The sequence below is a fragment of the Bombus bifarius genome, unplaced genomic scaffold (assembly GCF_011952205.1).
Source record: "Bombus bifarius isolate JDL3187 unplaced genomic scaffold, Bbif_JDL3187 scf7180000007973, whole genome shotgun sequence".
Classification (NCBI taxonomy): domain Eukaryota; kingdom Metazoa; phylum Arthropoda; class Insecta; order Hymenoptera; family Apidae; genus Bombus; species Bombus bifarius.
In genome coordinates this window covers 1,523,096-1,540,719 of record NW_022884359.1, presented here as the reverse complement: position 1 = coordinate 1,540,719, position 17,624 = coordinate 1,523,096, and the positions used below count along the sequence as shown (strand labels likewise).

General features: G+C 30.7%; 4 protein-coding genes across 5 annotated transcripts; 2 read left to right on the top strand and 2 right to left on the bottom strand.

Moving 5' to 3' along the window:
• Window positions 1-765: 765 nt before the first annotated feature.
• Window positions 766-4,788, bottom strand: LOC117216667 (plasminogen activator inhibitor 1 RNA-binding protein-like). 2 transcript variants are annotated; one of them, XM_033463563.1, is made up of 6 exons: window positions 4,381-4,788; window positions 3,200-3,356; window positions 2,933-3,115; window positions 2,773-2,847; window positions 2,203-2,695; window positions 766-2,123 (listed from the first exon to the last, which is right to left on the bottom strand). In XM_033463563.1, exons 1-6 carry the CDS (start codon window positions 4,634-4,636, stop codon window positions 2,037-2,039), a joined length of 1,251 nt encoding a protein of 416 aa, XP_033319454.1. In that variant the 5' UTR covers window positions 4,637-4,788; the 3' UTR covers window positions 766-2,036. The 2 variants fall into 2 exon arrangements, with proteins under 2 accessions (XP_033319454.1, XP_033319455.1); XM_033463564.1 differs by having other exon boundaries at window positions 2,773-2,844.
• A 1,931-nt stretch (window positions 4,789-6,719) lies between these two features.
• On the top strand, window positions 6,720-10,578 carry LOC117216661 (RE1-silencing transcription factor-like). The gene is made up of 3 exons (XM_033463552.1): window positions 6,720-7,086; window positions 7,780-9,191; window positions 10,281-10,578. Exons 1-3 carry the CDS (start codon window positions 6,720-6,722, stop codon window positions 10,344-10,346), a joined length of 1,845 nt encoding a protein of 614 aa, XP_033319443.1. The 3' UTR covers window positions 10,347-10,578.
• A 109-nt stretch (window positions 10,579-10,687) lies between these two features.
• On the bottom strand, window positions 10,688-15,865 carry LOC117216615. The gene is made up of 7 exons (XM_033463479.1): window positions 15,791-15,865; window positions 13,483-15,660; window positions 13,237-13,399; window positions 12,999-13,159; window positions 12,723-12,936; window positions 11,796-12,650; window positions 10,688-11,728 (listed from the first exon to the last, which is right to left on the bottom strand). Exons 1-7 carry the CDS (start codon window positions 15,863-15,865, stop codon window positions 10,809-10,811), a joined length of 4,566 nt encoding a protein of 1,521 aa, XP_033319370.1. The 3' UTR covers window positions 10,688-10,808.
• A 147-nt stretch (window positions 15,866-16,012) lies between these two features.
• LOC117216668 (eukaryotic translation initiation factor 3 subunit H) lies at window positions 16,013-17,459 on the top strand. Its single transcript, XM_033463565.1, has 2 exons — window positions 16,013-16,560; window positions 16,635-17,459. Exons 1-2 carry the CDS (start codon window positions 16,298-16,300, stop codon window positions 17,380-17,382), a joined length of 1,011 nt encoding a protein of 336 aa, XP_033319456.1. The 5' UTR covers window positions 16,013-16,297; the 3' UTR covers window positions 17,383-17,459.
• Window positions 17,460-17,624: the final 165 nt, after the last annotated feature.

Here is a 17,624-nt window from a genome sequence, read left to right as displayed (position 1 = left end):
AGTTTTGGAGAATCCTGAATCCTTAAAGCTTCGATAATTTTTGGTAGTTTTAATGGATCCTGAAAGTTCTGATAAATTTCAAAATTGATAAGTATTCAATGTCTTATATTTTGTATTATATTTTACCTTCAGTGGCTTGTATGTATAATATATTAACAAGATAGTTAGTATCTTATAAAAGATGTATAATTATTATGATTATTATGTAAGATATTAATGGTCTCATTAATATATAATAGCTGTAAAAATAGCTTAAATTTTCAGTCAGTTTTGAAACCTTGAAATCTTCTAAACCATTCAATATTTATCGAAACTTGCAAGATTCAAGATTTATACAATATTTCAAATGTTTTAATTATCAAATCATATTCGAAGCAATTAGTACTGAAAAACTTCGAATTGTTTTGAAATTGAGATTGATTACTACATTCCCATTGTATTAGCTCAAGAAGGCGTCCAATTCAAGACGAACCGATAGTGTTTCCTAGGCGACATACGTAAAGAACGAGAAGAACAAGGTGCTTACAATGGAATTTGACTTATAACTTTATTGGGTGGGTATAGCACTTCTCGTATTTTCTCTCTTTCCTTCCCATAGCTTTTGGTGACACCCAATTTTCCATTATACCTTGTAGCGAAAATCTTCGATGTAAGATGTTTTTACGCATTTTTTTGTTTTTGTTTTTAATCTCCTTTGTACTCACATTCTTTACATACTGCACAAATAAAAACCCTTTGTAGAATATCTCTTCATAAGTCGACTGGTTTAAGTAGTCAAGTCTAAAGTGACTCATGTGTCACAATTTATTATTGTAAATATGTTATTTACACATATAACTAAGCTTCAAACAGCTTAATAACGCTCTTCTTACTTTTCTTTTCGCATTTATGGAGAGGGTTTGGATTTTTTGGCTGTGGTATTTCTTCATTTTACATGTAACAAATACAATAGATGATAACTAATATAGCAGGTCATAATTAAGAACATGATAATCGACGTATAACGTAACTATATAAGACTGGATTCATCCTATCTGTCCCTCTGAATGTATGTATCGACCATTTTCTTAAACTCGTTATACAATATATATGTAAAGCTGTGTATATCTGTATTTTATGTCTGTATGTGTCTCTCTAATATTTACTTAAATGTTAACTTCTTACAGACCGATTACATCTTTGAAAGGAAAAATCTCTATACTTCTACATAAGCCAAACTTAGTATATACCTAAATAGACACTTTTAATATCATAGATGTTTTCTTAGATACAAATACACACTTTTTTTTAAAGTCTCATATGTTTTATGCACGAAGGCTTCCTCAAACACCATATAAAAATTATAAAACAGAAAGAATGTTTAAAATTTACCGCCTAACAAGTTATTATACATGAGTTTATAAGAGTCGGTGCTATGGCCAGCCTCCTTAGGCCTTTTATATACGACAACGTCAAAATTAAAATCTAGGCTAAACTGTCTCACCTCCTGGCATACAGGTGGATTTTTTTTTTATTTCTATTCGGAACTGTGTGTTTCACTCAGATTTAAGCAGCGTCGAACTACATTGTGTAAAATGTTTTTGATATTTATACTCCTGCTGGTCCGCTTAGTCTTTCAGCCATATTCTTTATCTAGTATTCAAGTTTTATAATTATTCAACAAGTCCATGAATATCCAGCCTCGTTCTTAATACCGCTCATCCGTAAACTAGAATTTAAGAACTAGTTACGGATGAACTGAGTTATTACAAGTACAAAAAAGGATCGTGATCTACATTGTTTCATATCATGCGACTTCTTATATGTATGTTTAATGTGCCAATATGTAAGAGCGCGTTCAAAGCGCTACGATTTATTTAGGTAAATTACGTATCTGCTTGCAAGGGTGTACTGTATTATGCATTAATAACCTTTTCACTGACGCAAAAATGTTGATAGTAATAGTTTTAGTATTAGTGGTAATTTTATCTGTGGTAGTAGTACTGATGCTGGTGATAATGGTGGGATATTGTATCGTAGACGACAAGTGAAACCACCTATCCCAATGAGGGGAAATCATTTTCATCATCTACTTTGGGTGCATTTTGACGTCCTCGAGGCGACCTCTGTTCGGATTGTGAAGCCTAGAAGTAAGAAATATATATAATTTGCATTACATCTACACACACTAAGTTTCAATCGAAAACGAATACAAATACTTACAGGACCACGTGAATCTCCATCTCTAGGAGCTCCACGATTACCAAATCCACGACCATTTGCACGTTCTCCACGACCTCGTCCTCGACCACGTCCACCAGAACCACGCCGAGAATCACTGAATTGTATGTCAATGCCCAAAAGACGCTTTTGTCTCCCTACACGTTGTGGATATTCCGCAGCAGCATCATATTCTTCTTCTTCTTCTTCTTCCTCATCTACTCCCTCCTTCTTCCTTTCCAACGCGTACATCTTCTTCCAACGAGTCAAATCTTCACCTTCTCCAGCTTTACGTAAATTGTATTGAGGCTTCACTCTGTTATTACGTAAAGCTTTCCATTCATCCAAAGTCAATTCGCGTGATTCTTCCTCGGCAGGCTTTTCTTCCACCGTGTCTGCAGTTATCTCTCCTTCTTTTGTTTCTGTGGTCGTTTGATTGGCATCTCCATCAGGTTTTTCATTAGCCCAATCTTGATTATCTTGATTTAAACTTTCTCTGAAAATAGAATAAGGAACACAAATTATTAAAACGTGAATTTTTGTTAAATCAATTTTGTTAGAATCAATACTTACTCAATCTCATCATTATGGGTACCCCAATTATGGCTACCAGCACCATCCTTTTTGTCTACTGGTTTAACTCCACTGCTTAAACATGCAAACAATGGATTTATTAATGTTAAATACCTATCGGGATATAATTCAACAAGAATAAATGAAAAATTATGTATACGTTTTATCGGAACCAGATTGACGATCAAATTCACGTTTTCCACGATAATCATATCCTCCACGACCGCGTGGTCCACCACGTCCACGCACCATTCCGCGCATTCCACCACGACCCCTACGCTCCCCATATTCACCACGTTGATTATCAGTGGAGTTTCGGAACTCTCGAGTTTCACGTCCCTCACTGAAGAATTAAAAAATAAAAGATTACAAAAAGAAATAAAAATATTGTCAACACTTCTTTCTTTTTCTATATTTGTATACTAACCCGGGAGGTCCTCGTCTTAGTTCTCCCTGACCACGAGGCGTTCTTTCACCATCCTCACGATTACGCCTATTGTTCCGTTCTTCTCTACTTTCTCCAGAGAATTTGACATTACGATTTCCACCACCAGTTCTTGATTGCGGTGGCTTTTTATCGCCAACTATATAAAAAAAATCATAATGTTAATAAGTAAAATGGAATTGTTACAAATAGTAAACTTATTAAAAATTAGTAATTTATATATATACTTCATATATCTACATAATAGCTTAATATAAAACAGAAGTACAACAAAATTTATATTTGTAAACAATGCATAATTACAGTTACTAATGATTTAGAATACATAAAAACTTTTATATTATCAAAGTAATTTCTCATAATATTAATTTTATATTTTGACATATGAGCCTCTTGCTACATGCCAAACCAAACAACTCTTGTCCATCTCTCAATTTCATTATCTAAGTAAATAATTAATGTTTAATTCTTTAAAAAGAATATAGTATAAATAATAAGAAGATAGTATAAATAGTAATAAATTCCAGGGTAAATTTTAAAAAGTAATATAGAATATATATATTATTAGTTTTCTCATTTATGGAATTGATCAATGTAGCTTCTGGATAACTTACACAGTCAAAGCAAAAACACATACATATACATATCAATATAATTTTAATATAGTATATCGATTATTTGCAGCAAAAATAATAAGAGCCTTTTATAAATCATCAAACAATAAAATATAATAGAATCTCCAATCACCTAACGCAGAAATCATTTTTCATTAAATTATATTAATATCCTGCACATATTTAACGATTGTGTAAAAATTTCGAGATAAATCACAGCAGCTTATCGTAATTATTTGTTAAATGACACGTGGGGTCACCATTGGTAAATTCTATTTTTACGATACGAGAACCTCACACTATGCGGTATAAAAAATTCTCAAAAAGTTACAAGAAACATGAACATTGGTACAATAAAATCCATACAAATTGTTCGAACTTAAAGAATAGCATTGATTGAAAGAATTAATAGAAAGAAATGATTAGCAACAGAACGAGAAAATCGTTAAGTGTGCGGCAAAATATCAAAAGCACATGGACCCACGAGGGACTAGGAGCGACGGCCATAATACCGCGCACGAGGCAAGAACGCAATGAAAAATGACTAACCTTGATCTTTCTTCAAATCTTGAACCTTGGAAGGTTGTTGTTGGGAATCCTTGATCACGCGATTTTTTTGAGTTTTATTACCGGTTCCTTTCTGTGCGTCCGGCTGCTTACTCTTATTCTCCTTCTCCGAAAGCTTCTCCTTTTTCCTAGCTTCCTTCTTTAGTTCCTCTTCTCGGAGTTTTTCGTGCGGATCTTCGTCATCACCCAACGCTAACGAGAACTTGTTGGTAACGGCAATGCTGTACATATTTTCCATGATGTCTCTTATCCTCTATTCGTCGAGGATCACGCGAAAATTTCACGGCTACTCTTGAGCCCTTGTGTAACAGAGACATCCAATATTTCAATATGGCTGAGTCGGAGAATAGTTCACCACGAGGTCTGTGCTCAGGGAGGGACCGCATAATTGTCTTGCACCCAGCGCGCCACCTCCCCACCAATATTATTTATATCGTCAATTTTATATCGTTTCAGACAGTAAATCACCCTCTAAAATTAAATTTTTAATTTTAATCCTATTGTATTGTCAAAATAACTAATATTCATCGATAAAGCAAGATAGTTTTTCGTACTGCCGTTCTCAAAGAAACCGGCATTATTTCCATGAATTACTTAACGCCAACTGAATAGATTTTCTTATCTTTTATACTACTTTATCTTATTGTCGTACAATAATATTTATACACGCTATTTTTTATCGTATATCATATTTCATAGCGTTTAAATAAAAAATATCAACCAGTTGTATTTATGATGTTCGATACCTGATGGCTACGATTTATTTAATAATTGAAAATCTCGTATGACCGCATATTATGCAATGATATTGTTTAAAAGTTTCTCTCGAAGATCGTTTCCCCGGAGTTATTTTTCGTCCGCCGAATTACACCTTTTATGTTACCTGATTAAATTTTGTATTATTTATATACTTAACATATACGTACATATTTACGTTGTATGAGAGTCTATTATCTCTCTGCGATGTAAAAATAAACGTACTTTATTATATCTGAGGATATGTACCTTTTTGCAATTTGCTAATTAGATGAAGTATGTATATAGACATAATTATAAATACATATAGTAAATATAAAGTATATATAATGTTATTATTATTTATGTTTTGTCTTCTTTTTGTTTAAAACATATAGGATATGAATGTAATTGATAGAATTTCAACCTTAATTTAGGTGAAACATTATTATTTTGAGTATAAAATTTATTAAATCTGGAAAAACGTTAAATAAAAGAACACGATATTAAAACTATAGGTAAATCAATAGTAGGATAATTTACGATTTTCTACATGTAAGGTGGAAAATGGTATCAATAGTGTTAAGTATGTATTTCTTTTAACAACATATGACATGTTTTTTTCAATTTGCATTTCATATATAAGTACATCATAAAGTATAAACCATTTATGAAATCCTTATGCCGCATTCTTATGTAAAATAGAAGTTGTGAACATGAAAAAGTTTTAAAATCAAAGTTTCTTCAATTCAAAATACAATATTAATATATAATAATATTTTACAAATAAAAAAATTGTTTTCAATAATATTTTACTATACATAAATATATAATATATACATGTGTTCAACAAATCTTCATATAAGCAATATGTAACTATTATTTTATAACAATAAGTTTCAAATGTACAGGCGTTTAATTACAATAATATTCTTTACACACCGCCTAGAATATTATAATTTTTCTTTCATTTGTTAAATTAGCGTAAAATACTTTGTGAGATACATATTACATATTTTCTACTTCTGAAAACATTTACAATTTATTTATTTATACAAATATTTAGTACCCAAATATGTAATTCAAGTATATGTAAAAAAGAACAACAAATAATTTACCAAAATTAATCAATCCCTTATACAAGTAACAATAATAGGCTAACTTTGTATTACGCGTTTCTTCCTTCGCCACGCCTCTGATTGGTCGGCGCGTTGCTCGGAAAAGAATGCGCGCGCACGAGAATGAAGCCGCGTGTAGAAAACAGTCGGTAAGACGATGCCAACAATACAAGACGTAGTAGAAATTGCTATCCTGTTTCCCGAGCTAATCGTCAGTTTAGAAAAAGAAATTTAATTGTTTAATCGATTATAAATTAACTTTATCTTATTATTATAAACCCACTTCATACATATTTACTTATATACATATACACAAGTCGAACCGGGTATATACTACATTTTGGCGGTTCACTAGTTGCACGCGGTATACGAAAGGGTGGCAGAAAGAAAGAGAGAGAAAGAGAGTAGGTGGTTGTACTAACACGAACTTTTTAAGGTGGCGGGCGAGAGTGAGGTGAAAAACGTGAAATGGAATTGCACACGCCGAAGCGTGAGATGCGTCTATTGACAGAAGCGTTGCCGTGCAGTCCGCCAATGTGCGATAGCATGCTTTATCCGTGGAACTGGGGCGACGAGGCGAGAAACGTGAATCTTAGTCCGGGTAGCTCGTGCTCGTCGCCGGAATACAGGGAGCATAGTGTGGTGGCCACGCGAAACGGGCCTCGGTCACGTTCAGGAGGCTCGGAAAGTCATCGTCGTGGTCGACCAAGAGCCGATGCTCTTTCCAATCTTATGATGCAAGGAAGCACCTCACCGAGCAGTATAAAATGTAGTTATTGTAACCGTGTATTCCCTAGAGAAAAAAGCCTCCAAGCACATTTGCGTACTCACACAGGTATCCATTATTTATTATTTTTAGCGTTAATCTGATCGTTTTTCCATGTTTTATAGAGAATAGAAGCGATTTCGATGGAAGTTTCTGTGAAAAAAAGTTATCACACGGCCCGTTAATAGATTGTACAGCCATATGATTTTAACGGTTTGGCCAACTCGGTGCGGTCACGCGTCCCGCCAATCGCCATCATACGTACTTTAAATAATTAAATGACTTATTTGTAGAAACAGCCTGGCGTGAATGAATCGATTTCGTTGAATATGAAATTTTTGTAGTATTTCTTGCATCGAACAATAAAAAATTATTTATAATAGAGGGAAAAAAATATCTTTTTATAAATTTCGAAATATTCTTTGTTTAAAGGAAAGAAAAATGATTTGTGGCTTTCCTACCTAAATTGCTTTACTGCATGGAAAGTTATTTAAATTCTTTCTTTATTTATTTATTTAATTTATTTATTTTATAAAAATAGTTCGTTAGAGAGCATATGTATTTCTTTTAGGAACTTTAATTTGCACTTTTTTAATCAATCTTTTTATTAATCATTATTTATAAATTGTCATTAAAAAAGACGTTAATATTTTATATATTAAAAATTTAATTTAGTGATTTTTGTATGTACCAACACATTTGTAGATATTCTTTTATTTTCGAGGATGAATTTTTGTTACAAATGAATAATTATTATTTTAGGGGAACGTCCATATCCATGTGATTATCCTGGATGTACAAAAGCCTTTACGCAATCAGGGCAATTAAAGACCCACCAACGACTGCACACAGGAGAGAAACCTTTTTTATGTACAGAACCTGGCTGTGAAATGAGATTTACGCATGCCAATAGGCATTGTCCAGATCATCCATATGCTACTCTCACACGATCTGATGATTTTGTATTAAAACCAGTATCAGAGAATACTGAATTACCTCATGATGTTACTAGATGGCTAGAACGTTACAAAATGTCCAGGGAAAGGGAGGATAGAACACCTACAGGAAAGAATGAACGTAAGAAAAAGACATGGAAGAGTAGTTCAGAAAATCACAAAAGGGTTAAGTCTAGAAAAGGTCTGATGATGGATGCAACAGGAGAGCAAGAAAATCTAGATTGCAAGCAATCTAATCAAAGATTGTATTGTGGAGAGAGTCAAGACAGTCAAGAAGAAAGTCAAGATGAAGATCCAGCAGTATTACAAACATCTGAAGATGAAGAAATATCAACAAAGTTAGCAATTACTCCCTTAAGAAGACCATTAGATAGACTGCAGCCAAAGAAAAGATGGTTACGCGAAGCTTGTTTGGAACAGCAACTAGCAAAACCTTTAAATTGGGACACTAAACCTATCAATGTACCTATAACTACTTCGTTTAAAATTAATGGTAACCAAATGCAGTGGAGCTCACCTGTTGATAATTCATCTGCCTTGTTAGATAATTCATGTTTAAATGCATGTAAGGAAATTGAACTTGCAAAGTCAGAAGTAGATTCTCCTTATACATCTACACAAATATCTTGGGATAGAGCTACTGAAAATGAATCTCTAGAACCATCCGTAAAAGAAGAACCAAAATATGTATTTGAAACATCAAATACATTATCTCAAAACATTTGGAATTCTTCACAGCATCATATGAACAATTTTTCGAATAACACGAACCAAATGAAAACCAATATTAACCACTCTATTTCTAAGTTTGAACCTCCCAAAAGTCCGAATCATACGTATTGGGACAGTAATTTAAGAAACGAAACGACTGAATCTCCAATAAATCAGTCTAACGTGAAAATTCGGGATTTTGCTCAAAAAGATATTTCCAGACAAAATACGTTTATGAATTCTCATATTAGCGAAAATGTAACGAGACCAACTGTGTTAATGTTGGCTGGAAGTTTCAATAATAATAACAACAATAATAACAATAACAATAATAAAGATGCAATTTCAAAAGTACCACCAATTGAATCTGAAACAGGATTAAAAGTAGTTGTTCTTAAACAGGAGGATAATATTATCAAGTTACCAATTCCAGAAGATAGCCAGAAATGGCTAGGAGCTTTAGCTTTGATGGAATTAGCTAAAAATCAAGAAGAGATAGGGAGAGGTGTGAGTTTTAAACAGAACAGAAATGAATTCTCTGAGTTGAATTATACCCATTTATAGACTGTGATTATTGGCTATTGTAGTTTCATATTATTTTTGTATGGCAGAAAAAAATAAAAATGCATTTATTGCCATAATGTTGCATTTTTGAACGTGTTAATAAGAAATTCTAATCTGTCTTTCTTGTTACACAATCAAGTAGCATCTTTTATAATTTTCTTTTGATATTTTTCTAATTACGTTATAATGTTACAGTTTATGTTGGCCATTTATTTGCATTTTACTTTAAAACTATATGTTATGACTTTGCCATTATTAATATTCCAAATAGTTAAAATATTTGAGGTTTTTCTCTTTCTGTTTTTCCCGTTTTCTTGAAAAAAATAAATTAATGTGTACAAAAAATATATTATGTTTGTAACTTTGTTAAGATTTAAATGTGTATTCACATGAAATTTAAAAATTTGCAACATATCTTTATTTTGAGGAAATAAAGCCATAACAGTTTTCTTTTATAAAGGTACTCATTATCAGTTTCATGTATTTGTATACACTGTTATAAAAGTAAACACTTTTTGCAAACGATTTTCTCGCAACATATGCAAGCAATGAGAGTATATTACTGTAACATTAAATTATATAAAAGTATTCTTTCTTTTAAAACTTTTGTTGCTCCAGTGAAAGAAAGAAACAAAATTGTTATATTTTGCGAAAAGTTAAACATACTGTGCATATGCAATGTAACTTATAAATTTTATCTGTGCTTTGTGATTATATAGTGATATGAATATATTCTTATATACTTTTGATTTCGAACGTATATGAAACAGAACATAAAAAGATTTGTAAATGAAAAAATTCATTAACTTAATTATTCACTCGATTTGACAAAAATTTTAAGTGTTATTTTCTTTTCATTGATTATACTTGCATATTCATTCTAAAAAATGTATGTAATAACTGTTAACTTTGCCGCTGTTTGATCGTTTTTATTCATACTTTATATCACTTAAAACAGTAATTCATGTGAATAGTTTTCAATGTTTGACTTATTATTTTATAAAATTATAAAATGTTACGTTTTCCTTTTAGGTAATAATGCAACAATTTATTTATTATTATCGGCCATACCATATAACGATACAAAAATTTGTGTGATACTTAGAATATTAAAAAAATTTGCAGAGGAAAATTTTTTGTCGAAAATATTGGATGAAGTTTGTAAAGTATTTAATTGGAATAAATATAATTATTATTTATAAGATGTTATAAAGGAAAAGTAATGGGTAGTGATAAGGTAAACAAATCTTTCATTTGTAATATCATTAAGTAATTTTAACTCCTACTATTTTTTACTAGATGTGTACATATGTGAAATATTTTAATAAATATTTTTAAAAATTTTACGAAATATATTTAATTACTTCATAACACCAGTACATAAAATACATATAATGTGATTAAGAAAAACTTTTTAATTATATCTGGTATTTTTTTCATTATAAATTAACTTTAATACTTAATAAAAAATACATACATAATACCAGTCTCTTAATGATTCAACTTTTTAATATTTAATATGCAATATTGGTAGTGTTGTATCAGATTATTATAATATCATCATTTTTCTTTTGATTTTTTAGTTCTTACATTATGTGATTCTTTATTTAGAACATTGTGTTCCATACATCTTCTTGTAATTTTTAATCTAGTATTTTCACTTCCACGTGTGAGTGTTTTTTTCAAATTATCTAAATTATTTTGGTCCAGGTTTTCTGTATTTTCTTCGTTACTTCTATTCTGTTTTTGATACAATAAAGTATCTCTTTTCATAAAAGATATAGATCCTTCATGAAATTCAGACGTTGCACTCTCTTTGTTCATTGGATTCAAATTATCTTCTGTTTTGTTGATAGAAAAATCCTTAAATAGTGCGATCACTTCATTAATCTTACTACAGTCATTCGAAGTTGCTTTCTTTGAATTTCGTGTTTTTCTAGAATTTTTTTGCAAAATTGTATTCGCTTTAAAGTTTTCAACTGTTTTAATTAATTTCTGAACATTTTCGCTTGTTGCAAGCTCGTCTACATTATCTATTGTTTCATTCAAATGTTCTGATATTTCTGGTGCTAATAGCTCGATCTTTTTAATTACATCTTTTATTGAAACGTTCGAATTGTGTTGCTTTGTGTCAATCAATTTCTGCAACGACAAACTCCTTTTGAATTGATTTGTTTCCTGTTCGGATTGATTAACAGTTTCAGAGTATTCTTCATCGAAAATTTTTCGTCTCGTTAATCTACTATGCGATCTTGTCTTTTTGTATCTGGATGGTGGTGAAGAAGTATCTTCATCGTCACTGAAGTTCATACTAACTTTGGTTAACTTTAAAAGAGGAGGAGTTCGATTACGCCGAAGAGTAATAGGTTTCTTCACTCGAGTATTATTAATAATTGGTGTTATACAAATACTTCCTTCAATGCTCGACTTTTGCACGTATTTACTTATGTCGATATCAGAAGCATCTGGAACTGTGAATTCTGTAAAAAATTAAATATAGTTTTATGTTTCAACTTACATTGTATTTATACATACATAAATACTTACTAGAGTAATCAGAAGGATTAAATATATTTTGAAAACGATAATCAAGCATCAGTTCTTCAACAATCATGTATATTGGATGTCCTTTCAATTTGCACACATTGCATATTCGAATCAGTAAAGAGATGATATTCATTATTTTCTCTTGTTTTGTATTCGAAAAATTTCTCAGGAAATAAGAGAAGTTTATTAATAATAATACATAATCTATACTGTAAAAACGTTCTTGCCAAGGAAGACATTCATTACTACATGATAATATGTATCTTTTTGTTTTTATCAAGTTTTCCTTTATTTTAAATGCACCATGGAAATGTTGTAACGAAGCTGTGGTATTTTTCTGTAATGCATATAATTGTGCTCTAATATGAGTACTTGTAAATACCAAATAATGATATGATGTATTTTGGCAAACATAACAATTACAATCTTTATGACACATAAATTCAGGTAAATCAAACACTTTATTTCGGAGAACTGGTGAGGTACTATTCTCAGGAAGATCTCTAATAGGATCTATAGTTCGAGTTGGCGTTATTAAAACATTTCCTCTATTCATTTTCGCAAGATTACTGTTCATGGATAATTTAAATGTTTCAATATTTAGAATATGTTCCAATCCTTGAAGTTTTACTTCACAATCGTTTAATTGTGTACGTGATAAGTCGATGTAACAGAGGGATTTTAAAATTTCCGCAACTCTTATGGTTGCCCCCAATATTTGTGCTGTTTTTAATCGCCTTACTAAATGAGCGCTAATTTCTTGGAAAGATAATAAACAGTTCATTCGTAAGGACAAATTAACAGTGGCAGAGAATAGTATGTCGAATCCAAACAGATACTTATGTTGAGGTTTCCCTAAAAAAAGTATTGGAATATAATATTACAAGTTACGAAGATAGAAAGTGCGTTTATACACAAAAATTTTACATTTTCTTTCAGAAAGTTCCTCGTTTAAGTTAACCAGAGAATACAAAGTTTCAACAATATATCGAGTGTACTCTTCGTGTTTGATATTTTCTTTGTATAAATAGCAATTGTATAAAATTCTATCGAGGCTGTATAGGTATACAGCTATATTTTTGAAGAAAGAAATTCCTGGTAGTTTTCTGGACTCATCAAGTAATTTTCTAGCTTCATCATGCTAAGAATAAAATATATGAAATAGTTATAATGTTTTTAATAATTCATAGATAATAAACTTACCATGTTACATTCAAAGTAAAAATCTGATAAGCTTATCCAAAAAATAGCGATCGCGTAAATTATATCTTCATCATTATTATCTTTCAATTTGATGACAAGCTCTTTAGCAGTATTAATCCATTCATAATTAATATACCTCAAAGATATGCAACGTCCAATAACTAAGAAGTTAATAATATTCTAATTAATATTATAATTTCCATATGTTTTAAAAAAAGAAAGTTTAATATTTATGTACCATAAATAATTGTAGAATTATCTTGTAATTCAAATGCTAATGCATATGCAAGTTTCCATATATTAATTTCACATTCTTCGTACCTGTATAAATGAGCATATTCACCTGCTATGACTAATGTACGTAAAGTTATCAATGGTTCGTATCCCTTTGCAACTTCCTTCTGTTAATATAAATATACATAAATATTTAAGAATTAATTTTAAGTAAAAATATAATGGAAGATGCAACGATAATCAAACTTACGAGATTTTGTTTTAAACATCTCTCCCACTTTTTTATTGGTACCTGTAAGTATGTCATAAGTCTAGAGTCTTCCTTGATATTTATCAAGCTATAAGCTGGTATTACGTTACGAGATTCATTTTCTCCAATTTCGTTTATTTTTGGAGCATACAATGTGAATTTCGTATTTTCGATTTCGATCTGAGTCCTTTTGCTCACAGCACGCAATTGTGTTACAAAGATGTAAAATTCTAAATTGGCTTGTAAACACAAAACAGAGTAATCCACCTGAATTTCTTTCAAGTTTGAGATAGCTTGCTTAATACATTCTAACATATCTTCATTGTTATCGAAATTTAATGAATGACATACTAACATTTGGACCATGTAAGCGTATTGTATTGGGTTTACTTTTAAAGTTTCCACTTCGCTAAGAACTTTCTGAATTGCAACAGATAGATTAACTTTTGCTTCTTGTAAACCTTTCACCTCCTTTAAACATAATTCTACAAGATCGTATTTTGATAATTCGACAGTTAATCCTAATTCTTCTATCTTTGATTTATCCTTCTTCAAGCAAGCTAGCATGGTCATTTCCATAATTTTCTTGGAAGTTACAGACTTAAGTTTTATATTTGTCCACATGCGAAATGCTTTTGAATCTGGATCATTGTAGTTCAATAGCGCATTTAATGCAGTTGCAGTCATTGCTTCTCTGTACATGCCATGATTGTAATGAAGACTACTTATTTTATGTAATATGAAAGCAATGGGCTTCTGAAGATTGATATGCCGCGATTTCGATTCAATTCCATCAAACCGTATAATAGAAGTAAATAACAAAGAAAATAAAAATATGCTTTCTTCATAAAAGCAACCAGATATTATGCCTAAGTTATAAATCAAGGCGCTAGAGATGGACCATAAATGTGTCCACAATTTGCATTTACATTCTTTCATTTCATAGATAAATGCTATATTTTGCTCCAAAAACCTTCTAGCTATTACACAAATATCTTTTGATAAATCGTTTGTAGAAAATTTGCTAATTAAATTGATACATCTGGTCTTTATAGCTACTGCATTATATATATCTTTTCTGACCATACAATTTTCACTTTGGCAAGATTTACATTTGTCTGATGTCTGTTTGATAAAACATATACTCATAGATCCAACTAGATTCATTATTTCCAATAATAAGTCATTTTTTATATACACTTTCTTCTCACTTTTTATACATGTTTCCCAATATATAAACAATGGTTCTAAAATATGGACAATATTGAATGTAGCCCATTTAATAGATCCTGTATATCCATAGCTTTTTGTAAGTCTTTCATAACTATTGCCCAACTTTTGAATCGTTTTAACATCATTTTCTATTAAATATTCAACTGGCTTTAAAAGTATAAGGCATATAGACTCAAACAATAGGAAACATTGGTAACATTCTTCATCCTCAACTAAAATTTTCTTAAAATAATTGCTCATAGTATTTAAAGTTTTGGTTGGTGACTTAAGGCACTTTTCATTAATATTTTCACATATAATTCTACTTGTTATATGAAGCATATGACGACATATGACATGCTTTTCTTCAATGTTAAATAATAATTTCGTCTGGATTAAGTAATCAGTGGTAAATGTAGAAAAATCAGATAAACATTTATTTGTTTCTGAATTCATGACTATAATTTTATCCAAATATGAACTAATCTTTGAAAGTAATTGCTTTGTGGAATTTTGATATGCAATCTGTATCATTTCTAATTCATATTTTATAATATCTTTTAATTGCAGATTATCTTTGGAACCTGATGGATCTTTTTGTAGAATAAGAAATTTATTATTAACTGCATTATGCCACAAATAAGCTATTTTTACTAACATATCACTCACATTGTCGTTAGAACAATTAGAACATAACTTCTCTGCTTTTAAATAAACACATACATTGTATGCTTCATCAAACATATACATTGCTAACAAGCAACGAATGATATGAAATAAACTACAAACAAATTTATTATTATTTAATACATTGGTTAAAACTGAACACAGAGCACAAGTTAATTTATAGATCTCTTTTCCCATGGCATAATTTTCTCTATTGCATTTATCTGCAGTGTGCGAAAGATACAATAACAGTTTAAAAATATACCTGTTAATGTCTTCATTTTGTTTGGGTATGATTGTCTAAAAATATAAATATTAAATTTAATACGAAAATAGACGCAAAAAGGTACAATTATTATTTTATTTTATTATTATTTATTATTATTGTATATACTATATATAATTTATTATCATTACAAAAATTACAAACCTGAATATCTTCTATTATACCGTTTAATTCTCCCGTTTGAATTAACTCAATCCATCTTTTCATTTTTCCATCCATGTTATTTATTTTTGTAATAAATATCTGATATTTCAACGAATTGTATACTCTATATTTATAAACCGGTCATGAATTCACAAAGGTTGCAGATCATTTCACATTTACGCGGTGCAAATGTGACATGAAATAAATATGTATCAGTACGTATAATCTACATTCAAATAGTGTATCAAGATTTCTAATGCATATTATGATCATGATTGCTATTTGATTTGTTTAGCTTTACATTTTCCCTCTGTCTCTACTAACTCGACTTGTTAGAGGACCATGATACATAGAATAAGTATAGTTCCGTATCTATGTTATGTTTGTTCTCTTATACTCTGCTTCTTCAAGCATAAGAGATACACTTTAACCTAACCTTAATTGATAGGAAAGTGTCTGAAAGCATATTGTTTAAAAGATTACGTTAGTATTAATTTTCAATTAAAAATGAATTCAAGAACTCAAACTAGAAGAATTCCCGAGGTAGAGCCTCGAATAGATTATGTGCAATGCGACGGGTTAGTAGTCATGAAAATGGTAAAGCATTGTCATGAAGAATCGATGAGTAACATGGATGTAGCTCAAGGTGCTCTGCTTGGTTTAGTTGTTCAAAATCGTCTCGAGATTACCAATTGTTTCCCTTTTCCCAAAAACGATGAGATTATGGACGAAGAAGAATATCAACTTGCTATGATGCGTCGTCTTCGATGGTAAATAATATTTATTACTATCGAGTTTATTAATGTATAACAGTATAAATAAGCAAAAATCTCCTTTTTTTCAGGGTAAATGTTGATCATTTCCATGTTGGATGGTATCAGAGCGCAGACGTTGGCAATTTCTTAAACGTATCTCTATTAGAATCACAATATCATTATCAAACATCCATCGAAGAATCGGTGGTGCTTATATATGATACAGCCAAGTCAGCCAGAGGTTTTTTAACTTTAAAAGCATACAGGCTTACTCCCCAAGCTATACAAATGTACAAGGAAGGTGAATTTACACCAGAAGCATTACGTACTTTGAAGATTGGATACGAAAATTTATTCATTGAGATCCCAGTTGTGATAAAGAACAGTAATTTGACTAATATAATGATGTCTGAACTAGAGGAAATGATTCCTGAGGAAGAAGGTACTAAGTATTTAGATCTCGGAACAGCCACAGTCTTGGAAAATCAGTTACGTTGTTTGATGGATCGTGTGGATGAATTAAATCAAGAAGCTATGAAGTTCAATAGATATCAGCAGCTAGTTGTTCGTCAACAGCAAGAGAAGAACAGACTTTTGGCTAAGAGAGCTCAAGAGAATGCTGCTAGAGCTGCTAAAGATGAGCCTCCATTACCAGATGATGATATCAACAAATTAATGAGACCTTTACCTGTTCCTCCTAGACTGAATCCAATGATCGTTGCTGGACAGATTAATACATATAGTGAACACATTTCTCAGTTCTGTGCTCAAAGTTTAGCAAAATTATACATTACTCAAAGTCTACAGAATGCCAAGGAATCGAAATCCTCCCATTAAGATAATCTTAAATGTAACTACAAAATTTCGAACATTAAACATAAAGAAATAATATTCAAAATAATAAAATTTTCTAAGAAAGTGTATGCATTTATATTTTATTTTTGTTGTTCTATCTTTTTATTAATCATATGTATTTGAAAACTTATTTCAAAGTTCAAGGAAAGCAAAGGAGGAAAAAATTGGAAGAATTCATATTTTTATTCATATAATGATCATTTTAAACATTATTTTCATTGGCC

Coding starts and splice junctions, on each gene's coding strand:
- LOC117216667 (XM_033463563.1), bottom strand. CDS start 4,636: ATGGAAAATATGTACAGCATTGCCGTTACCAACAAGTTCTCGTTAGCG. Junction 2,848..2,932: donor CAATCTGGTTCCGATAAAAC/GTATACATAATT, acceptor TGCATGTTTAAG/CAGTGGAGTTAAACCAGTAG. Junction 2,124..2,202: donor ATGGAGATTCACGTGGTCCT/GTAAGTATTTGT, acceptor TCTTACTTCTAG/GCTTCACAATCCGAACAGAG.
- LOC117216661 (XM_033463552.1), top strand. CDS start 6,720: ATGGAATTGCACACGCCGAAGCGTGAGATGCGTCTATTGACAGAAGCG. Junction 7,087..7,779: donor ACATTTGCGTACTCACACAG/GTATCCATTATT, acceptor TTATTATTTTAG/GGGAACGTCCATATCCATGT. Junction 9,192..10,280: donor AAGAAGAGATAGGGAGAGGT/GTGAGTTTTAAA, acceptor TTTTCCTTTTAG/GTAATAATGCAACAATTTAT.
- LOC117216615 (XM_033463479.1), bottom strand. CDS start 15,865: ATGGATGGAAAAATGAAAAGATGGATTGAGTTAATTCAAACGGGAGAA. Junction 13,160..13,236: donor TAATTCTACAATTATTTATG/GTACATAAATAT, acceptor TTAACTTCTTAG/TTATTGGACGTTGCATATCT. Junction 12,651..12,722: donor GGAACTTTCTGAAAGAAAAT/GTAAAATTTTTG, acceptor TACTTTTTTTAG/GGAAACCTCAACATAAGTAT.
- LOC117216668 (XM_033463565.1), top strand. CDS start 16,298: ATGAATTCAAGAACTCAAACTAGAAGAATTCCCGAGGTAGAGCCTCGA. Junction 16,561..16,634: donor ATGATGCGTCGTCTTCGATG/GTAAATAATATT, acceptor CCTTTTTTTCAG/GGTAAATGTTGATCATTTCC.